Source organism: Ursus arctos, unplaced genomic scaffold (assembly GCF_023065955.2).
Source record: "Ursus arctos isolate Adak ecotype North America unplaced genomic scaffold, UrsArc2.0 scaffold_1, whole genome shotgun sequence".
In the NCBI taxonomy this organism is placed as follows: Eukaryota; Metazoa; Chordata; class Mammalia; order Carnivora; family Ursidae; genus Ursus; species Ursus arctos.
Genome location: NW_026622763.1, coordinates 90424338 through 90445240, shown reverse-complemented (window position 1 = coordinate 90445240; position 20903 = coordinate 90424338). Strand labels below are relative to the sequence as shown.

The 20903-nt window shown below is 55.3% G+C and overlaps 1 protein-coding gene across 21 annotated transcripts in view; it reads left to right on the top strand.

Annotated features, from left to right (window-relative positions):
* Positions 1-20903, top strand: part of TNS1 (tensin 1) — a 213126-nt gene that overhangs the window by 117030 nt on the left and 75193 nt on the right. For 20 of the 21 annotated variants that reach the window (XM_057304703.1, XM_026491980.4, XM_044381181.3 and 17 more), the window contains 11 exons: positions 5900-5949; positions 8218-8389; positions 10546-10596; positions 11721-11843; positions 12288-12352; positions 13350-13433; positions 16924-17036; positions 17398-17458; positions 17698-17773; positions 18340-18469; positions 19900-19965. In XM_057304703.1, the coding sequence (XP_057160686.1) occupies positions 8222-8389; positions 10546-10596; positions 11721-11843; positions 12288-12352; positions 13350-13433; positions 16924-17036; positions 17398-17458; positions 17698-17773; positions 18340-18469; positions 19900-19965 (937 nt within the window). In that variant the 5' untranslated portion in view covers positions 5900-5949; positions 8218-8221. Of the gene's footprint in view, positions 1-969; positions 1109-5899; positions 5950-8217; positions 8390-10545; positions 10597-11720; positions 11844-12287; positions 12353-13349; positions 13434-16923; positions 17037-17397; positions 17459-17697; positions 17774-18339; positions 18470-19899; positions 19966-20903 lie in introns of those variants that run through there. The other variant, XM_057304702.1, reaches the window with a different exon arrangement.

The window sequence follows — 20903 nt, the reverse complement described above, 5'->3', positions numbered from 1 at the left end:
GTGCCCCGGGGGCATTGCAGGTGTGGTTGATGTCTCACACCTGTCTCCTTTGATGGAGCATCCCTTTCCTCCTTTCCAGAAAGGCAGGCGGGGGTCACGCAGCCCTGTGGCTGAGAAGGGGAGGAGAGGTTGGGATGGTGAACAGGCCCCATGTACTTACATACTGGGCCTCCGTCTTGGTTTTGGCCTCCAGTTCAGCTGGACCCAGAGCCCCTTTGCCCATCACTTGGCCAGACCTCAGCGCTCCAGAATGGGGAGGGAGGCCAGAGAGGGAGTGCTCTTTGAGGCCTGGCTTAGTGGCGAGCAGTCATCAAGGTAAGGCCAAGCGAAATGGGCAAAGGGACTAAGGGCAGAGGTGAAGAAGGGACAGCAAGAGGGACTAAAAGTAGAGGTGAGGAAGGACTCTTGGGCTCTCAGAGGGTCATCAGGGCTTGGGGGAATTGCATGCTCTGCATCGTGGGAGAAAGGAGTCTTGGAAAATGTCAGAGTGTTCTGTGGGACTTTTAAATGCCATTGATTCGGGAGAAGGCTGGAAGATGGGCCAAGCCAGGTGATCCCTCTGGGCTCCTCCAGACGTGCATTTCTGGTGCAGGTCAATGGGCAAATTCCTAAAATGGAAGGACCCCAAGGAAGGGCAGAAGGGGCTCTCCCAGGACCCTGCTTTGAGCAATGCTCGTGTCTGGGCTTGTCCTCACATCCCTGGGGGAGATGCCCCACAGCGTTAGGCCTTTCTCTTTCTTCCCCACCCTTCTCTGACGATTTGCCCCCCTGCTGGCCTCTCCATCCTTGCCCGCCCTGATCTGCAGAGGAACAGGGAGTGGTTTTGGCGGTTGGCACAGGGGGAGCTGTTGATGGCATGAGGCCCTATCATCTGACAGCTGCCTGACCCACGGTGGGGGGGGGGGCCTGGAGGGAGGCGCTGGGGCAGCCAGAGGCCGCTGCTGTGGCCCGCCACACTTCTGCGGGGAGCCTGCCACCACCGCCGCATTGCCCAGGGCCAGCCCTGCAAGGCCGGCCCTGCAAGGTGGAGGTGTTCCCGGGGCTGCGTGGCCTGTCCAGATGGAGCGGGAGCATGCCTCTTAAATTAGTGGGGAAGGCTCTGTTCAAGGTATGCGTTGGTCCTATGGGCACAGGGGCACGTGTCGAGGAGGGACTCTTGTCCAAGTCTGTGATATTTCTGGGGCTGGGATGTGGGTCAGAAATTAATTTTTGTCTGTACCTACTACTGAGGATGAACTAACTTAAGGCACTCAGAACATATAATGTACGCTTGATAAATATGAGCCATTCTTATTACTGTTATTTCGACGAAGGCTAGGAGGGGAGATGGGTTTTTGTTTGTTTGTTTTTTGATTCCCACACACCCTCCCTATGGCAGAAGCTCTGGTTCCATTTTTATGTGAAACACAGAGACCTGCAGGGACTCTGACTCGATGAGCGCCTTCTCCATCCCTTCCTGGGTCTGCTGCTTGGATCTGGCCTTACCCGGCTCTCCCAACCCTCGGCCAGGGGATGCTGTGTGAGCCAAACCTTTTACCCGATGGTCCGTGCACATTTATAAGCCGCGTCCCAATGCTGCTGCTTCCCGCAGCCCCAGCCTGGGCCAGAGATAGCTTATCAGAGGAAGCTGCAGCAAGAGAGAGTGAAGTTAGACATTATGAAGAAAGTTTTCACACGACAGTGGGTATGACCTTGGTCCTGGGAAAGAAAGAAGTGACCCTTCAGTTGGGACAGGTTTCTTTTTGGAAGAAAATTTTGTTGACTTGGGATGAGTGTGTGTGTGTGTGTGTGTGTGTGTGTGTCTGTGTGTGTCTGTGTGTACAGGGTGGGTAAGGGGTGTGTCCTGTCTGGATATGGGATGAGAGACAACATGAATTTTGGTTTAGCTGGTCCAGCGAAGGGAGCGGGTGGAAGGCTAGGCAAGGGAGCAGATTCTAGAATGGCCGGTGCACTGCAAAGTAAGGAAGTCCTAATTTTTAGAGTTGCCAGACGCCTGTCGCAGGTTGGGTGAACCCTGGGTCATTAGTCGGTGCCCCGCCCAGCCAGGGGGCCCCCTGCAGTCTGCCCCCTGCGAGGAGACCTGTTTCAGAGGCTGCTGGTCGCAGCCCTGGGCCTCCTGGCGCGATAGTGTGCCTGTTTGTGGAGCTGTTTTCCTGTCTGGCCCGTGGCCCAGGACTCACGGCAGGAATGGCTGTTTCCCTCTAGCAGGGTTGGTGTGTACAGAGGTTTGTGGATGGTGTGCTGTGTCGCACTTTGTTTTGGAAAAATCCAGGCTGGTGGGCAGGAAGGAGAGAGGAAGGGGTGTGGCTGGAGGGGTGGTGGGGGTGGGAGGGGGTGGCCACAGCCCCCAGAGGAGAGGTAGGAATGGGGACAGGCCCCTGACGTAGTTCAGGCACCAATTTCTGGCTGCTTGACACGGCCCCTGATGTTTCTTACAGACCCTCCTCCCAGCTGGGCCCCCTGGGGACTGGGGCTCAGGAAGGGCCTTTTCTTTTGGTCCAGAGCTGTTGTGTTTGGTCTGTGGACCTCAAAGGCAGGCAGGACTCTTCCCACACAGTCGTTTTGCACTAAACCAACCCCACCCAAGTCCTGGGGTTCCCGCTCCTTGCTGCATGGTGGAGAAGGCAAGATTGGAGCCTAGGGCCACAGACCTTGAGCCACTTAGGAGTGTCTGACTGGTGGTCAGCAGGGAGGACCGAGGCAAAAAGAGTCGGGTGGATCTGTAGGAGGAAGGGTGAGGGTTAGACACCAGGAGGAACTTCCCGATAGTAAGAGAAGCAAGACACTGTTTTGGTGGGGGTGAGAGGGGTGGGGTGGAGTTTCCTTTCATGCGGTTCTGTTAGTGAAACAGAGACCATGGTTTGGTGATGACTGTAGGGGAGAGTTCTTGGTGCTTAGGGAGTTGAATCAAAGCTGTGTTACTGATCTCTGTTTTGGGAGGGCCCGGGAGGAAGTTAAAGCCTGGGGGGCAAAGGGCTTTGACAGCCCCAGAGACGAGAAGAATGGGATTACCGGCAGACAGAGAACTTATTTTTCTTTTAAAATAAAATCTTTGTAGTACTCTTTGTAGAGCCCTCTGGTAGTTTTCCCTGCAGGCTTTACGTGGAACAGGGAGAACAGATGCAATCCCACGAGCGCTGTGCTATACCCATTTTACAGATTGGTCACTTCTTGAAGAGTGTCTTCCTTCATGGAATAGAAGTTCTCTGAGGTCAGGGCCTTCACCTTCTCCGGTTCCCGGTGCCTAGCACGTCTCGTGGCACACAGCTGGTGGCACTCCACGAGGGTTTTACAGGATGAGGGCTCCAGCGCCGTGATGGGCAGCAGAGACGACCAAAGCGTCGACGCCCTCCCGGCCTCTTAGCAAGGGCCTGTGTGGTGAGGCGTGCCCCAGCGGGGGGCCCATCTCTGGCCTCTTGTGTGAGGTCACCTGTGTGTTTTGGAGCATAAGGTTTTGCTTACATACAACCCCCACCCCTGCCACGGCGTGCGATTCTCCACGTCCACTAGCCTCAGACTTGTCACCATCTATGTGTGCTTTCTGCCAGCGAGTGTCACATGTCCCCAAACTCTGCGGAAAACAGGAAGCCCCGTCAGTTAGAGGACAGCCCAGTGATTCAACAGGGGATGACCATCCAGCTGTTCCCGTCCTCGTCATCTGCTGGGGTCATGGCCCGGGGCAGCTTCCTCCCCTGCCTCCCCTGCCCTGGCCAGCCTGGTGGACCAGAGCCGGCTTGGACTTTGTCTTATCACCTCTGGAGGCGGCATGGCCAGACTCCATTGGGGCCAAGTTTTTATTTATCTTTCCTGGCTTTTTTGGGGTGGGGAGGCTGAGGAATGTGGAGTGTTGTAACGTTGGGAAGAGGGGGGTGGAGAAACGGGATCCAGCTCTCCTGCCCTGTTCTTCCTTTTCACCCCTGCGCCCCGGGTGGCTTCTGGCTCCCCTTGGCTCCCCAGTCTCCCCGCCAAGCCCATCTCAATATTGCATTGTCTCCCTGCAGCTCTGTGGCCCGGGACCCATGGCCCTGGCCACACCTCGAGCCTCGGCTACAGCTGTGGCTTCTAGTGTTTGAGGCAGCTGTGGTGGCCTCCTCCAAGCGTGGCTGTGGGTCGGCAGCAAATGAAACCCGAGGGGCTATTTATAGCGCGGTGGCCCTGGGGCCTGGAGCAGGGCCTAGGGCCTGGGGAGGTTCAGCGACTCCTCATCAGGGACCAGTGAAATCAAGACGGATGGAGTGTTGGGTCTCTTGTGTTCCTCTGGGTGGGTAGTCTTGGAACAACCTGGCTTGGGGCTTGAAAACCAAACATGATCCCCCCTTACCACCCCCGTGCCCCCACTCCTGACTCCTGCAAACCCAAGTTGTCGGGGCCAGGGGCTGTGGAGACAGAAACTTTCCACCTCGACAGTCCCACTTGGCTCTTCGTTCCTCCTGCTGCTGTCACAGAGGCTGAGCAGTGCAGAGCTGGGCTGTAGCCCACGCAGAGGGGGCTCGGGGTGCAGCCTTCTCCTGGGGGGCTGGATGGAGAGCCCTCCTCTTAGCGGGGCTGCCCTGACCTCAGGCTCGGCCGGGAGCCAGGGCTCCAAGCCTACCACCCACCCCTGCTTGGTAGACACCGCAGGGGCCTGGGGGAGGCTGGAAGGGGCTCCTCGGCTCTGGGCCGCTGGGGTCAAACCCGGAGTCTGAGGGTGAGACCTGCCGGTTGTCGACTTCCCCGGGACTTGGGGGTGAGTCACTGTGCCTCAATTTCTCCTCTTCTTGGCAGACTATGCTCCCGTCTTCTCCAAGAGGCGGTGGCGACTTGGTGGTTGGGAAAGGCTGGCTTCGGAGAGGCACGGGGAGGTTTGGAAGGCGTCAGTGGGCTCGGAAGGCTCTGGCTGGGCCTGGGGACTAGAAGCTGGGCGTTCGGGTGTGCCTCAGGTGAGGCGGCTGACAGGGCGGGCGGCAGCTGGTGTCGGGGGCCATGCGGATCTTTGATCTTCTATGGAGGTGAATGTTGGTTGTATCTCTAACTACCCTTGTAATTGTGTCAGATGTAATAACAGTAACAGTATACAAGTGCCCCTTTTCATCTTCACACCACTGGTAAGGATCGCCCCTTTTTCCGCCTGACGTTTTGGGGGCTCGGAGTGTTAAGGGCCGCGAGGTTGCAGGGCGGGATGTTGAGGGGCCCTGGCCCTGCGCCTTCGTCTCTGTGCCATCGGTTGTGCTGGGCTGTTTGGGACCCCAGCGTGGGTCCATTTGCCTAATTTTGTGCAAGTGGACCGCCCTGGGGATGGGAGCGGGTGAGGGGTGACAGACGACGAGCAGCAGGTCCTCAACAGCAGGATTTGCTGCCTAGCACTGGCCTCGGCCGCTACACGCCACCCCGGGCTGCTCGGGACCCACAAGTTTTGATCGGATGGCTCAGGGGTGCTGCTTTGAAGGAGAGGAGTGCGGGGTGACGGTGGCCGGGGGACACAGGTTCACAGCCGGGCAGAGGGCTGTCGTACCAGCCTTTCCTGTTTTCAGGCTTGCAGTCTGTGTTCTCCACTCAGGCTTACTGTTATGATGCCCAGTGAATGGAGACGAAATGTGTTGCTGTCCATTTAGGAACCATTTTATTGTGTGTGTGGACAGACGGCAACAGCCCAGATTGGTGCTCAGCATTTGCGATTTCTTCCTTCCCCGGGGAAGGGAAAGCTAAGCCCTTTGGGGGCTTGCGTGCACACTCACAAGGAATTGGCACTGATGGCTTTTGGCTCTAGGTTGCGGTGTTGCCTGGGTGCCAGGGTGCCTGGGCTGGAATGTTGGCAGAGAAAGGAATAGGGAATCTGCGTTGGTCCACGGCCCTGACTGCTCCTGTGGACAGCTCTCCACTGGCCCCCTCTGTAATGCCGCTGCTCTTTTCTCTGTCCCAGGGCTCCGCCAGAGTCACCCCGAGTGTCCAGCCCCATCCCCAGCCTATCAGGTATGCCTGGCCTCTGGGGGGGGGGGCAAGGGGTGGGGGTGCCGCAGTGAGGTCACTGTGGGTGTTTCCAGCAAGTCATGCCTTTGGGTTTCTGAGACCGAAGTCATAAAGCCACAGGTAGGGAGCATGGGGAGACAGGACAGCCATGGGGAGAGGAGGTACCTGGAGGTGCCCCTTGGAAATGCTGGTGTTTTGAGTTCTAGCTCGAAGTCAGGCCTTGAGCTGGATTTCTTTCTGTCCCTGCATGATCTCATCTAGTCCTTGCAACAACCTTGCAAGGTAAGTTATTTGATTCCCATTCGGCAGATGAAGAAACTGAGTCTCAGGGAGGTGAGGTGACTTGTGAAAGGTCACGCAGCCTCCCAGAGGCAAGACCCCGGTGTGCCTTCGGGACTGACACGTGTCAAAGCCTGTGCTAGATCCAGGTCCTCTTCGTGGGCAGGGGTTTTTGATGTTGGAGGGTCATTTCTAAAAGGAGAGCTCTCTATCTGGCTGGGCTGGCAGGGGCTGGGGAAGGGGATGCACGAAGACTCAGTCCCTTTCCCCTGGGTCCGGGGTCTGTGGTTTTCCGACTCGGGCTCTTCCCTCTCTGCCTCACCTCCATTCTCGAGGCTCCCGAGATGAGTGAGAATCTGGCCCCAGGGAGATGGAGCCCCAGCCAGAGAGGGCTGGTGTTTAGCTAAAGCCCCCAGCGGGTTATGGTCCAACTGGCAGCGGCCCACAGACCTGGCCGGTCCTTTAGAGCATCCCCTTTCTTCCTTTACATCTGAGAACCACCTTGGGGTGGGTGGGAGCAGGGTGCGATGCTGAAGTTGTCCAGGCGGTGGCACTGTTCTGCCTTAGACGCCCCCCCCTCCCACCGTGGGCCCCGCCCCACCTCCCCGCTCCAAAGGCTGCTGTGAGAACCTTATCTTGGGGACAAAGAATGGTGGGGGCTCAGAGGTCAAATTCAAACTGTGCTCCTTGCCCCAGCCCACTGACCCCTCTACCACTTGGCTCCTGCCCTTGCCACCACCGAGAAGCCATACATCACCTTTGGCTCCCCTAGCTCCAAGCCCTGTATACATACTTGGGCTCAGAATTAGCCCTGTGGACATCTGGATTCTGCCAGTGCCACCCCATCTCTTTGAAATACCCTGGCAGTGTTTCTCCGCTGCCCCCCAATCTCTCCTTTACTGTGCTGTAGTGAAAGATTCTCAAAAGGAAATGTGAGTGTGGCCCACCCTGGGTAGAGAGGGGAAGTGAGACAGTAGGGGGTTGGTGATGGGGTAAGAAGGTGTGGGAGTAGGAAGGGTGTGAGGGGCCCCCAGAAGCTGCAGGTGCCCCTCGGAATGGAATTTCAGTGTCCCGAGACCCATTTCCCCTTCCTGGGCCCTTGTGCTGGAAGAGAAGCTGGGTGAGGTGTAAAGGTGTGAACCCTTACCGCCCCTCACTCAGAGCCCAGCCCAGGGGCTTCCCATTTCTTTTAGGAGCTCTGATGGCACTGGGATTTCTGGGGGCCACGGGCCACCAACAGCCACAAAGTCTCAGCACCCTCTGTTTCCTGAGCCTTTAGAAATCACGGAGGCCAATGCCAAGAAATAGCCCTGGCTGGCAGTGGGAGCTTCCAGAGGTGGGGGAGAGCCAGGGAACAAAGGGCAGGAGCTAGCCTTCCTCCGGGGATGGCTGGAATGTGCACTGTGGTCTGGGTTACCTGGAGCCCAGGTGAGCGTGTCACCTGAGCTGCCCTTTCCCCTGAGAAGCCTCCCCACCCCCTCTACAGCTCAGGAGCAAGGGGGGGCAGCATGATGCTCAGCTCTGGATTGCTGGAGACCACCCAGCTCAGGCTCCCCTACCTCTTCAAAATCTGTCCCAGGATCCTTTGGGAGACTTCTGCCAGACCAGGTGGCCACAGTGTGTTGGGAGGCTGAGCTGGACTCCTGGGCTCCTGGCTGGCTCCTGTCCTGGCCCTGGCCCTGACCTCTGAGATCACAGGTTGAAGGCAGTGCCAACAGGATGGATGGACACCTAGGGTTGCTGTCATGACTGAATTGGCCCGAGATCCTGCCTGCCCCCGCCCAGGTGCGCCCAGGCTCCTAGGCTGGCCTTGCTGGCTACACGGGCCTTGCCAGGGGAGGCCTCTGGCTTTGGCTCTGGGTCAGGGAAGAGCCAAGCCTCCTGGGCTGGAATTGTGGACCACATGTGATGTGTAGGGGGTACAGCTACTCCAATCTTGCCCTGAAGAGCTGGGTTCTGACCTGGACCCCCTTCTGCCTCCTCTCTCTCCAGAAACATGAGTGTGAGCCGAACCGTGGAGGACAGCTGTGAGCTGGACCTGGTGTATGTCACAGAGAGGATCATCGCTGTCTCCTTCCCCAGCACAGCCAACGAGGAGAACTTCCGGAGCAACCTCCGAGAGGTGGCCCAGATGCTCAAGTCCAAGCATGGTGGCAGCTACCTGGTGAGGCTGGGGCCCGGTGCCCCCTGTCCTTTCGGCTCGCCACCTCCTTGCCACTGGGCCCCCGGGCCGGCTCCAGCTTTTCCCTTTCCCGTGATTATGTGCCTTGCTCATGGCCTGAGTCTCCACTCACTCTCCGGCCCCACTTTGCCGTGAGGAGCGTGTCTGCAGCTGGAACGCGGCATCGGGACCCAAGTCACGTGTGCACGCGAGCCTCTGTGTGTGTGTGTATGTGTGCAATGAGGAATTCGTGTTACCGAGCGCTCCCTACGAGGCAGGCCCTGTTCTAAGCATGTGTTTAACTGCATGCGAGCCCTAGAAATCAGGTTTCGCTGGAGCGCAGAGCGGTGGGGTGTCTGCCCCAGGTGACAGCGTCAGGAAGCGGCAGGGCTGAGGTCTGAGGGCAGAGTTGTGGCAACTTGCATCTTACGGGACCTTGTGTGGCTGGCACTGGGGTAGTGCCTGGCCCAGGAGAAGCACCTCCCAGACGTGGATGAGGTGGCTGGCGGTTCTTCTCGACTGTTCTTCTCTACCCTCAGAGGGCTGGCATGGGGGATTGGCGCCAGAGGAGAGCTCAGTTCCACTTTACAAGGAAGCACCTGTGGGTTGGGCTGGACCCACCGACCAGACAGCGTAGACTCGGGGCGCTGCCCTGAGGTTTGAGCCGAGACAGGGCGCGGGAAGCCATATTAGGTCCCTAGGGCCGCTGTAACAAATGACACAAACTGGGGGTCTGGAAACGACAGAATTAACCTTTTCACGGTTCTGGAGGCTGGACGTCGAAATTGAGGTGTTGGCAGAGCCACGCCCCTTCCTGGTGTCTGGGGCCTCCCAGCAGTCCCCAGTGACCTTGGCTTGTCGCGCCGTCACTCCTGTTTCTGCCTCTGCCCCCACATGGCCTGCCTTCTTTCCCGCGTCTCTCTGTGGCTCCTCTCCTCATCTTATAAGGACACCAGGCCTCGGATGTAGGGCCCGCCCTAAATCCAGGATGATCTCATCTTGAGATCCTTAAATACTTACATCAGCAAAGGCTCTGTTTCCAAATAAGGTCACATTCTGAAGTTCCAGGTGGATATGGATTTTTGTGGGACGCTGCTGAACCCACCACAGAGGGCTGTCCATCAGCTGTGCTGGGCATCGTTGAGGGCCCTGGGTTCACACACAGGAGGCCAGCTCTGCTTCTACCATCTGACTTTGGCCACTTCACCTCACTAAACCTTAGGTCCTGCATCTGTAAAATGGGTCTAATTACACCACCTACCTCTCGTGGTGGATGAGAGAATTAAGTCAGCTGCTAGGTGCCAAGGCCTCAGCGTGGGCTGGCAGGCTGGGGACACTTGAGTGGGGACCATTGTTAATGTAATAAAGCGTGAGCCCTTATGGGGTCCAAGAATGGCCTGGTAGCCCTCTGGGATCATTCCCAGTCTCAGGAGTCTGGGATCCCGTGGGTCTCTGTGCTATGCCGCCCTCCCTCTGTCTTACCTAGTGCAGGCCATGGGCCCTCTTGTCTCCCCAGGAGGAGGGCACAATTTTCTTTGAGTTTCCCAGGCAGTGAGGTGGAGGTGGGGAATTCTGAGCACCTCGTCTGGAGGTGGAGACAGGAATTCCAGGGATTGGGGGACTCCCATGGGACGTGGTGAGGCATCAGAGGGCATCGGCTGGGAGAGGGGTGTCGAGGGTCTGAGAGGGCCCACTCAGGACGATTTGCACCCTCTGCGGGAGGGCGTCTGACCGCAGAGCTGTTGCATTTTCAGGGGATGAGGTTTTCAAGTTGACATGTGAAGTGGAAACCAGAGATGGCCAAATACAGTTACCACCGCTGGATTCCCGTTCAGTGCGTGAAGATGCCCACCTTGTGGCTGGCACGTGGGACCCGAGACGGGCTCCATCCCCTTCTTATCTTCAGTTCTGGGCATCTGTCCACTCACTGAGGGGAGAGGCCGTGTCTACATACTTCTCTCTCCTCCTCTTTACCCTGAGAACCTATAGTTATGTTCTTGTTGGTCAATGTGTGTGTCCAACGGGACGCCATTATAAGCTCTTGCATGGGTAGAATTTTCACTGAGTGGGGCATGCAGGAAGAGGAAAGAGAGACAGAGACAGAGAGACAGTCCGAAGACAGCGAGCACCATCTCACAATGTCTTCCTTTTCCTCCTAGCTTTTCAACCTCTCTGAGCGGAGGCCTGACATCACAAAGCTCCATGCCAAGGTGAGCTGATGCCGATCGGGGGTGGGGGCTTCCTGTGGCCTGGAAGAGAAGGAGAAGAGCTGGGCTCCCTCTCCCTGTGGATCCCCCTTTAGAATGTGGGGAGAAGTGCTGAGACACTTGGCAACACCTACTCCGTGTCTATGCCGTCTTCTATTTGGAACAAGGAAAAGAGCATATTTCTTGTTTTTGCCATACGGATTGCAGAAAGCCAAGCTTGATACAGCGATTTCCTGCCCAGGTCTGCCCTCCTGGGGTGCACATAGTATCTCTGGGGTGAGGCTGGAGCTATGAGGGTTCTAGCCTCATCGAAAAGCATTTTGTATTGAAACTGGCTCAAAACTGCCAATGGCCCGTTTTCACTTGCTGGCGCGGTGGGCTGAGCGCAAGCTTTGCGCTGATGGCCGCTCTGGCTCCTGAATTCCGGGGCCTGTTGCTTTGGGACCCTGGGCAGGTGACAGTTGTCTGGGCCTCAGTTTGCACCTCTGAAAGTGGACAGGCTGGATTAGATGTGCTCTCTCGGCTCTTCTGAGCATGAATTCTCTTTCAGTTTAACGATCTGTGAGTTAAGAAAAGTTTCAAGGAGCCTGAAGTCTACTTTTCACATCTGCCCTCTGTCCCCTTCAGGCTTCTCTTGGCCAACCTGAAAAATCGGGGGTTGGGTGTCCGGGCCTGGAAAAGAGCTGTAAACAGCTGGGGGCCCTTCACTTTCCCTCTTTGTCCCTGAGCCAGGCTTTGGGGTTGTCTGTGGGAGGAGAGCTTGGGGGTGGGGAAATGTTGGGGAGCCCCAGCACATTTTGAAGTCAGAGTCATGTGGAAGGGACCTTGGGGTCATCAGCTTCACACACATATGGAGGAAACTGAGGCCAGAACAAGGGCCATGACTCCCCAGAGGCCCCAGAACAAGACAGTGTCAGAGTTGAGACTCAGGCCCAGGGTCTCTGGTCCTGGGCCAGTGTCCCCTGCGTCCACATGCTCGCCTCCCCTCTGGACTGATGGGCAGGGCAGGGAGCCAGGTGGGGGGATGGTGCTGCTGTAGCACCAGTGTGGGGAATATGTGCCACCCCTCCGGCTCTGGTCAACTCTCTGGGGCTTCCGCCCCTTCTCACTCATGGCTTGGACCACAGATACTGGAATTTGGCTGGCCTGACCTTCACACCCCAGCCCTGGAGAAGATCTGCAGTGTTTGCAAGGCCATGGACACTTGGCTCAATGCAGACCCTCACAACGTCGTTGTTCTACACAATAAGGTCAGAGTGGGGCCTCTGTGTGTGTGTGTGTGTGTATGCATGTACACACGTGGACATGTGCTCGTACATGCACACATGCGTAGATGTGTCCTTGGATGAGTGTACGTGCCTGACTTTATCATTGGATTGAGTGAGCGTGCAAGTCTGTGTGTATTCTCTTTTCTAGGAGATGGTAGATTCTGTCCCAGGGAGCACCCCCAGGAAATGGGGAGTTACGAGCTTGTGGGGTCCTCAAGTGTAGTGGATGATCAGCTGTGTTTCTTCTCTTTCAGACTCAGCCCGACCTGCTTCCCTCCCTTGCATCTCCCTCCCTTCTCCTGTTGTCCCTTAGAACCACACTCCTCTCTCCAGCCACTGCCCTCTTTTTCTCCAGGCTTCTGAATGGGCTCTAGGGCAGTAGGGCTGATCTTAGAAATAAAGGCTTTGTGTTTGGGGTTCTTTTAGGGAAACCGAGGCAGGATAGGTGTCGTCATCGCAGCTTACATGCACTACAGCAACATTTCTGCCAGGTAAGAGCCTCCCATTCTCTGAATATTGACAGCGGGAGCCCCCTCTGCCCATCCCCCCATGGCCTCTCCCTTCCCTGGGGTTGAGAGGTGTGAGGATTGGGTGGAGGAGCCCACAGAAAGGAGAGGGAGCCGCCTACAGCTCTGAGGCAGGTGGCTGTGTGGGGGGAGCGCAGGAGAAAGGAGAGTCCCTCCCTCTACTGGGAACGGTGGTGGGAGTAGCCTTGGGAGGCAAACCCATCTATGGACACCCCATCCAGCCACCTTCTCGGGGCCACTTTTCCTTGGCAAAAGGCCTTCTGTTTTCCTGAGTGAGCTGGTGAGGGAGTCAGAAAGAAATGTTGGATCAGATCTGGGTCTGGCAGAACCATCTAGAAGTTATCTCATTCTTGTGGGCCTCGATGAGGACTTTGGGGTTTGGGATGGGATGTCATAAGAGAGTCAAGAATAGAGGGGCTACATCTTCTGTCTCTTCTTTTAAAATGATCTCTTTGAGGATAGATAGAATGTTCTATGGAGACTTAGATGGTAGTTCTGTGACTCTAAGAAACTCAACCCAGCCTAATCTTCCCTTAATGGTGAACATTTCCTGTATACCTACTGTGTGCCCACATGTCCCAAGCTCTTTATAGATGTTATTTCACTTAATTGCCATAACAACCTTCAAGGAAGGCACTTGTCACTCTCCTTTGACAGGAAGGGGAATCACGTTCAGAAAGATTAAATAACCTGATTCAAGACACGGGGCTGATAAGTAAGGGGCTGACTTGCTGTGGGAACTCAGGCTGTCTGGCTCCAAAGCCCCTGTGCTGAGTCTTGCAGCACACAGGATATAGAGATGCTGGGGCACCCTTTTTATGAAAGCTGCTCAGCACAGGGTTGCTGGAGGGCTCTACGGGTCTGGGGGAGCAGGGGTGGGGAGGCAGAGGGCTCTTGGACATAGGACATAGGCTCTGGACATAGGCTCTTGGCTCCTCTGACCACCCATCTCCCCCCGCAGCGCTGATCAGGCCTTGGACCGGTTTGCAATGAAGCGGTTCTATGAGGATAAGATTGTGCCAATTGGCCAGCCATCCCAGAGAAGGTGGGTTTCCAGGGGTCACAGCCAGTGCATCCGTGTGTGTGTGTGTGTGTGTGTGTGTGTGTATGTGTATGTGCACACGCTTGCTATCTTGGGGACTGGCCTTATGCACCCACAGGGGCTGGAACAGCCATGCCTAGGTGGGGGTGTACAGAGTGTTCATATCCAGGTGGCAGCCTGGAGTGGTGTGAGCTCAGGGACGTGGGTGAGCCCATGGGCAGCTGTGTGTGTCCACAGGTGGGCATGGCAGTTGGCTCCTGAGGCCAGTGCTGGAGAGCAATGGGGACGTTGGTGGGGAACACATCGGTCTGGGGGCAAGAAGGCAGCTTGTATAAGAAGGCGGCGCTATTTGTTGGTCCTGGCAGCGGGATTGCTTCGTGTGTGGGTGAGCCTATAGGAGGCTGACGTCATCGCCTCCTGCCCTGGAGAGGTCACAGATTCTTACCATAAGGCTTATCTTCTCCTGGAAGAGCTTTAAAAATTTAACCACGGGCTCTCAAGCACGTGGTCTCGCTGAAGTCCCCAGCAGCCCAGGCGGACGGCAGGGCAGGGATGAGTCATTCATTCATTGGACAAGTTTTAGGTGCTCTACTATATTCCAAGGGCTAGAAATCTAGGTGAACAGGACAAAGTGCTTGGCCCTCAGTGAGCTGATACCCCATTGAGAAAGATGGACATCGCACAAGTAAGTAGACCAACAGGACCATTCCAGTAGCGGTTAGTGCTAGGAAAGAAAGAGAACAGAGTGGGATAGACCTGATGGAGGAGACCGGGGCTATTTAATGAAGGGGGTCAGGGAACACCTGTCAGAGGTGGTGGATTTGAGGCCAAACCTGGATAAGAATGATGAGCTACTGTATGACCATCCAGGACATCCCCATTTTACAGATGAGAAGCCTGAGCCTAGGGAGGGGACTCAACATGGCCCGGATCAGCAGTGAGTAGTAGCAGAACTAGAAGGTACTTGGGGGCCTGTAACTCAGGCCAGACTGGCCCCCCCCCCGCCCGGGTTGTGCCAGCCCCAGTCCTGAGGGCTGAATCCTGCTCTGTGGATGACGTGCTGTTTAATGATGGCTGGTCCACAGGAGAGCACAGGTGGAATCAGGCCTGGTGGGCTATGGGGAGGCTGCAGGTGAGTGCGAGGCAGAAGCCCAGGCCCAGAGGGCAGAACTGGAGATGGGGAATGGTGCCCAGCCCCCGAGTGGCCAGAATGGTGGGCCAGCCGCACGTCTGTGATGGGCCATGCTGCTCTGTGCACTGTGACCGCGGGGCTGACCGTTTCAGCAGGATACAAGCCATGAACGTACTTTCAAGTCATGAGAATACTTGGCAGGAGAAAAAAAAAAAAAACCCAGCAGAGCATGATGGCTTCGAGAGTGATGGGGTGGGTACGAGGGCTGAACTTGCAGAGAAAGTGTCCCATGGGGTGAGCTCCAAGGGGAGGAAGGAAGCTTCCTGAGTGCGGGTCTGCGGTAACCATGCAGACGGAACAACGAGTAGGCTGGCCCAGGGGCCAAAGCATCCCCCTGACTTTTCTAGCCCCTCAGAATGCTGACCAGGCCAGCAGGACCCCCTGGCCTCTCCTGGTGAGTGTGTCTGCCATTGTAGCGGGAAGCCCAAGCAGAAGTGAGCCCCTCCGGCCCCCGGAGCCTTCCACCTGGCACAGGACAGCCGGGAGCCGGTCTCTGGGTCAGCCATCAGAAACCGGATGTCTATGTGCAGAAAATTCTGGCTGGGCTGCCAGACACAGCATCTGTAGATCAATGGGCTTCTTCCTGCGGAGGAAAGAGCTGTCATTCAAGTACCCGCTTGCCACATATGACTGGTGGCCTTGGTCACGAGTCTGACCATGAAGGATGAGGAATGTGTGTGGTATTGCGATGGCACAATGTGGCGTGGACAGAGTGGGCAGAACAGCCACGTCCCTGAAGCTGAAAGCCCAGGGAACGGGACCTTTGTCCCCTCTCTGCAGCAGGAGTGTTCTGGGACACCACAGTGCTCAGCGCTCACTTACGCAGTGGGGGCGGCGGTGGTGGTGTGTTTATATTATCTGTCTGCTTGGCAGCTTCTATCTGCAACCGCATCTGCTTATGGGTGGGTCACTGTGTCCGGACCGATGTGTGAAAGTATGGCTGTTGGCTTCATTGCGTATTTGTTGCCACCTTCCCGCCTTCTGGGCAGTGTCAGTTGTAGGGAATGGAGCAGTTGGAGGAGAGGAGGGCAGAGAGAGAGGCAGAGGGAGGGGCTTTGCCTGCAACTCCCCCATTCATTGTCACCCCACCCCCGGACTCATTGTCCCCAGCACACAGACACATCCTGTTGGCACGATCCAGAGATCTGATAGGAACTACCATTCCAGGTTTCCGGTTTGAGTAATGGGGCTGGGGGCTGGGCAGGGGCTGAACAGGAACCGGTGCTGCCCATCAGATTATCTGGCTTGGGTAGTGCGAGGTGGCCCCACCCGGGGCCCAGGGACAGAGGCTCGCAGGCCTGGAGGGGGGCCAAGGAGCCCAGAGATAGGAGGGGACCGTTGTCATGGTCATGTAGGTTCTGGTTCCACCAGCCTCAGAGAGCCTCTCCTGGAGTCTCAGGATTCATTCTGATCGGTCTGGCTGGCCCAGCTCGGCCTCTTCTGGCCATTCAGAAAAGGAGGACGCATCGACCAATTGCCAGCAAAAGGACTGACCTCTCTTTCTGGCAGGTGCACTGAAGTTCAGACTGCTTTCCTTCTCTCCCTGCCCACCCCCAGCTTTGTGTGTTCTTGCTATGTGCAGGCAACTCTTTCTGGACCCAGATTCCTCTCTCTTCTAGAAGGAGTGGAGATGGGTTAATTCTTGCATTCTTCCAACAAGATCCAAAAAGAATTGGGGAGTGTTGACCTGAGGGATAGGACTCCTTAGTGGAAGTTAGATGTCTTTCAATACCATATATAGAGGGATTTCATACACTTTGGTGTGATATGAAAAAATGAAGGACTATAATTACTAAGCTCTTCACTGTTTACTGGACTGTCATGTGGCTGGTGGGTCTGTTGGGGCAAAACTGGGGCCTTGGGTATAAGCATAAGCTTGGTTTAGGCTCAGTGTGACAGTATTAGAGATATTTGATGGTTGATCAGCCTGCCTTGTACAGTAGTGAGCAGCATAATGATGTGAGGGATGTCAGGGATGTGTGGGAGGAATTTTGGTCCAGTGGCAGATTTTTGGGCTGGGAGCGAAGCTGGAAAGAGATGTTCATGTTGACCACCAGGGGGCGCCAGAGAACCCCAAACAGGTGCATTGGCCTGACTCAGGTCCTGGTTGAGTGATATCTGCTTGCCCACCCTACCTGGGGCTCCAGGCAGCAAGGAAGGACTGTGCTGGAGTGGAAAGCCCAGCTTCCAGGAGGCCTGGGGGGGGGGGGGGCGGTGCGCTAGGCGGGGCCAGAAAGGAGACCGGGGTGGCTGTGCTCTAGGACAGATCGCCCGCTGAGGCTGCCCCTCTCCCTGCCGCAGGTACGTGCACTACTTCAGTGGCCTGCTCTCTGGCTCCATCAAAATGAACAACAAGCCCTTGTTTCTGCACCACGTGATCATGCACGGCATCCCCAACTTCGAGTCTAAAGGAGGTACCCGCCTGAGCTGTCTGGCTTCCCTCCCCTCCTGTCTCCCATCTTCTTTTCTCAAGAGGCAGCCTTAGGGGATAAAAATGTAGGCTTGGACTGGAGTCTCGACTGCGCCCCCTCCCGAGCTTCCGGTGAGCCCCGCTGTATTCACGGGGTCGAATCCGGCAGTGCCGGCTGGCACGTGATGCTGGATGTGGCAGTAGTTTTTGTAAACTTAAAAATGCCTCTCAGAGGAAAAGCTAGTATTTCTTCCTCCTTTCTCTTTCCATTTCTCCTTCCTACCTCTCCTCTCCCTAGCCCTTCCTTCCTTCCCCCTCTCCCCCGCCCCCACACTGCCCCCTGCTAACACGACCCTCCCTTACAGGGTGCCGGCCCTTTCTCCGGATCTACCAGGCCATGCAGCCTGTCTACACGTCTGGCATCTAGTAAGTATTCCACAGGAATAAGAGGCTAGGGAGGCCGGAGGCCCAAGGCCGAGGACCAGGGACAAGGGTGTGGGGGGATGGGCCAGGACCTCTTCTAGGAGGATCTCATCTGGCAGAGGGCTGAGGGACAGAGGCAAGCAAACCTTCCCAGGAGCCCTGTGGCAGGGGGAGCGGGGAGCAAGCACGCTGCCCGCCCCCTTCAGCAGCTCTCTTGCTCTCCGCTTACCTCTCCCCCATAGCAATGTCCAAGGAGACAGCCAGACCAGCATCTGCATCACCATCGAGCCCGGGCTGCTCTTGAAGGGAGACATCTTGGTGAGTGCTATTCCCCTGTCTCAAGCCCCCTCCTCCCTGTTTATCTCTTCTGTCTCCCCGCTCCCCTCCTGCCTCTCCAGACAAGATTGTCACTCCTGTGGGCCACCAGCCTTGGGGCCATAGGCCCTCAGGGCTCCTGCAAGGCCTTCCCCTGCCTCAGAGCCAGACATCCCTTCTCCTGCGCTTGTCTCTTGTTCTAGAATATCTCCAGGGAAATATCTCTCAGCATAAGCTGTTACCTCCTTGCCTCTGTGACAAGGACTCCCTCAATTCTAACTTCAGTCTTTCCTCCTGCAATTTAAATTCACTGCTATTTTTTCCATTCTGTGTGCAGGAACTTCTTGGGAGGACAGTTTTGTCCTCACAGGGCAAGATTGGCTTCCAACATTCTGCTTTCTAGAAGTTTCCCCAGATAGCTCTGAGATCCTGTTTGGTATTGGTGACCTCTCCCTCGTTAAGTTTGGGTGAGCCCTGGGGTCTCAGTCAAGGAGCTAATAAGGAGGCTCCCCGAGACCTGATGTCCCCTCCTCTGGCCCCTGATGGGCTCTGCTCTCCTTCCCACCCAGCTGAAGTGCTACCACAAGAAGTTCCGGAGCCCAGCCCGAGATGTCATCTTCCGTGTGCAGTTCCACACCTGTGCCATCCATGACCTGGGGGTTGTCTTTGGGAAGGAAGACCTTGATGATGCCTTCAAAGGTGGGCTCATTGAACAGAGACATAGACCTAGCAAGTTATAGTACCACAAGGTAGAAGAGAAATAATGGAGGACCTATGGCAGCAGTGAAGGCGAAACCATTTTCTAAGGGAAGGAGAGGTGGTTAGGGAGGTGTCTTCCGTTGCTTCTTTATCTATTTAGGGTTTTGTCTGTATCACATTCAGACCTGGGACAATATCCACATCCATTCACCTGTTCACTCATCCACCCACCTATCCATCCATCCACCTACCTACTCGTCCGAATCCATCCATCCAACCATCCATCTATTTACTCACCCATCTGTCCACCCACCCATCCAAATCCATCTGTCCATCCATCCACCCATTCATCCATCCATCTACCCACCTACCCATCTAAATCTATCCATCCACCCACCCACTCATCCATCCAAATCCATCTGTCCATCCACTAAGAAATACTTATGGGTCTCTATGTGTCAGGCATGTGCTAGACCCTGGGGATACAAAGAGAAAGAAGTCAGGCCCTACCTTCAGGGAACTCACAGTTCCATGGGAGAAAGAGACACATGAGCGGGGTACTAGGAAGCGGTGCCTGCAGTGATGGAGACATGCACAGGCATGATGGGCAGTCACCATCCCTACTGTAACTTCTCTTCCCACAAGCACTGGACGGTAATCTGTGTCCAGACTGGGCTTAGGCCAAGAGAAGAGAGTAGGGCTGGGGCTCAGGGGTGGGGTGGGGGGTGGAGAGGATCCTGAACCCTCCCCCCCCAAGTGCAGTCTGGCTCATGCAGTAGAAGGATGTGTCTATGATGAGTTTCCTCTGTACTGGAGCCAGGAGGGCAGAAACAGAAGACGCCATAATGATTACAGAACAGAATGTAAATGTTATCAGTCTTAACAGGGAAAAATAAAGGGGTAACAGACAACATAAAGGTGGAGTTGGTAGAGGCAGGGGAAAGTGGGGGCACAAACTTTCTCCTCTTACACAGAGGGAGTCGGCACCACTAAAAATGGACAGTTCAAGAAATAGAGGCTTAGCTGTAGTATTTAGAGTTTCAAAGGCAATCAGAATAAATACTACTACTAGATTTAATAAGAAGGGAGATGGGAGTGATATTAGTGGGCCAAATTCATTATCTTCATAGTGGTAAATCAATGGAGATTACTTGAAATTGGTATATCAGGAAATAGTGGCATAAAAATAGGGGCTATTAGAGTCTTAGAGGTAACTGCTAGTAGAACAAGAAATAGAAATGGTTGGGAATGGTTATCTCAGGCAAGTAGGACTGGGGCCAAAGTGGGCAAGAGGCTTATTTCATTATATATGTATATGGTATTATCAACCATATGTTTGTGTATTATTTTAACCTTCTCCAGAAACATTAAAGTTGGAGTCCTTTTTGGGAATTAATTGCTCATTTTTGTCTTTCCTTCTCTCTTTTCAGATGATCGATTTCCAGAATATGGCAAAGTAGAATTTGTGTTTTCTTATGGACCAGAGAAAATTCAAGGTATAAGCTTGTTAGAGTTCATTTTTCTACCCCCTTGCCTCCATCCTAACCTGTCCTCTCCCCACCCCCACCATTCTCCTACTGATGTGCTCTGCAATTATCAAGTTACCTGTAAATGAGAGGCAGGCCAGCAGTAAAGGATCTGGGTATCACAGTGGACCCCTAGCTAAACATGAATCAGTGACTTAATATTTGGATAATAAAAATAAAAGGGCCGACTGAGAGGTGCTGGATAGGATAAACTGTTCTGGTCCCATTAGGTCACCATCCCATTATATTCAGAGACTGAGGGCTGTGGCAGATGGAGGGAGTGGCTGAAGGGACATTCAGAGGTGCTGGATGGATGAGAAGTATTTACGAGGACTGAGGTGGTTCAACCTGAAGATGAGAAGGCCAATTTAATAATAGCTGTTAAGCCTTTAGGCTGGTTATATGTGGAGACCAGTTGTTCTCCACCCTATCTGAGAACAGAATGAGATGAGCCGAAGTTAGGCTACAGACGGAGGGACACTGGGAAGATTCAAGGAAGGACTGCCAGGTTGGGAAAGGGACTTGCCCTAGGAGGTGGGACTTACAGCTCGTGCAGTCTTCATCTTTCTGTGGATGTGTAGGAGAGACTGCTTCTCCCCTCACATTTCTGCCTGGAGCCGGAGCCTCTTAAATGGGAGGCAGGGGGATGATTGGAATGACCTGTGTCCTCTCAGTGTCATGGCCATGGTTTCCCTGCTGTCCTCGACCTCATGCTGCTCATCACAAGCCTTTCCATACTCCCTCTGACACAGAGGCAGACTTTCTGGTCTCCTGGCACTGCCCCAGGGGCCTCTGGGACACGGAAAAGGAAGAGGCAGACACCTGGCCAGAAGGCCCCCCAGCTTTCTCCCGGGGGGCTCTTCATTCCTCAGTGTCCTGTCTTGATTTACCCCTGTAACCGGATATGA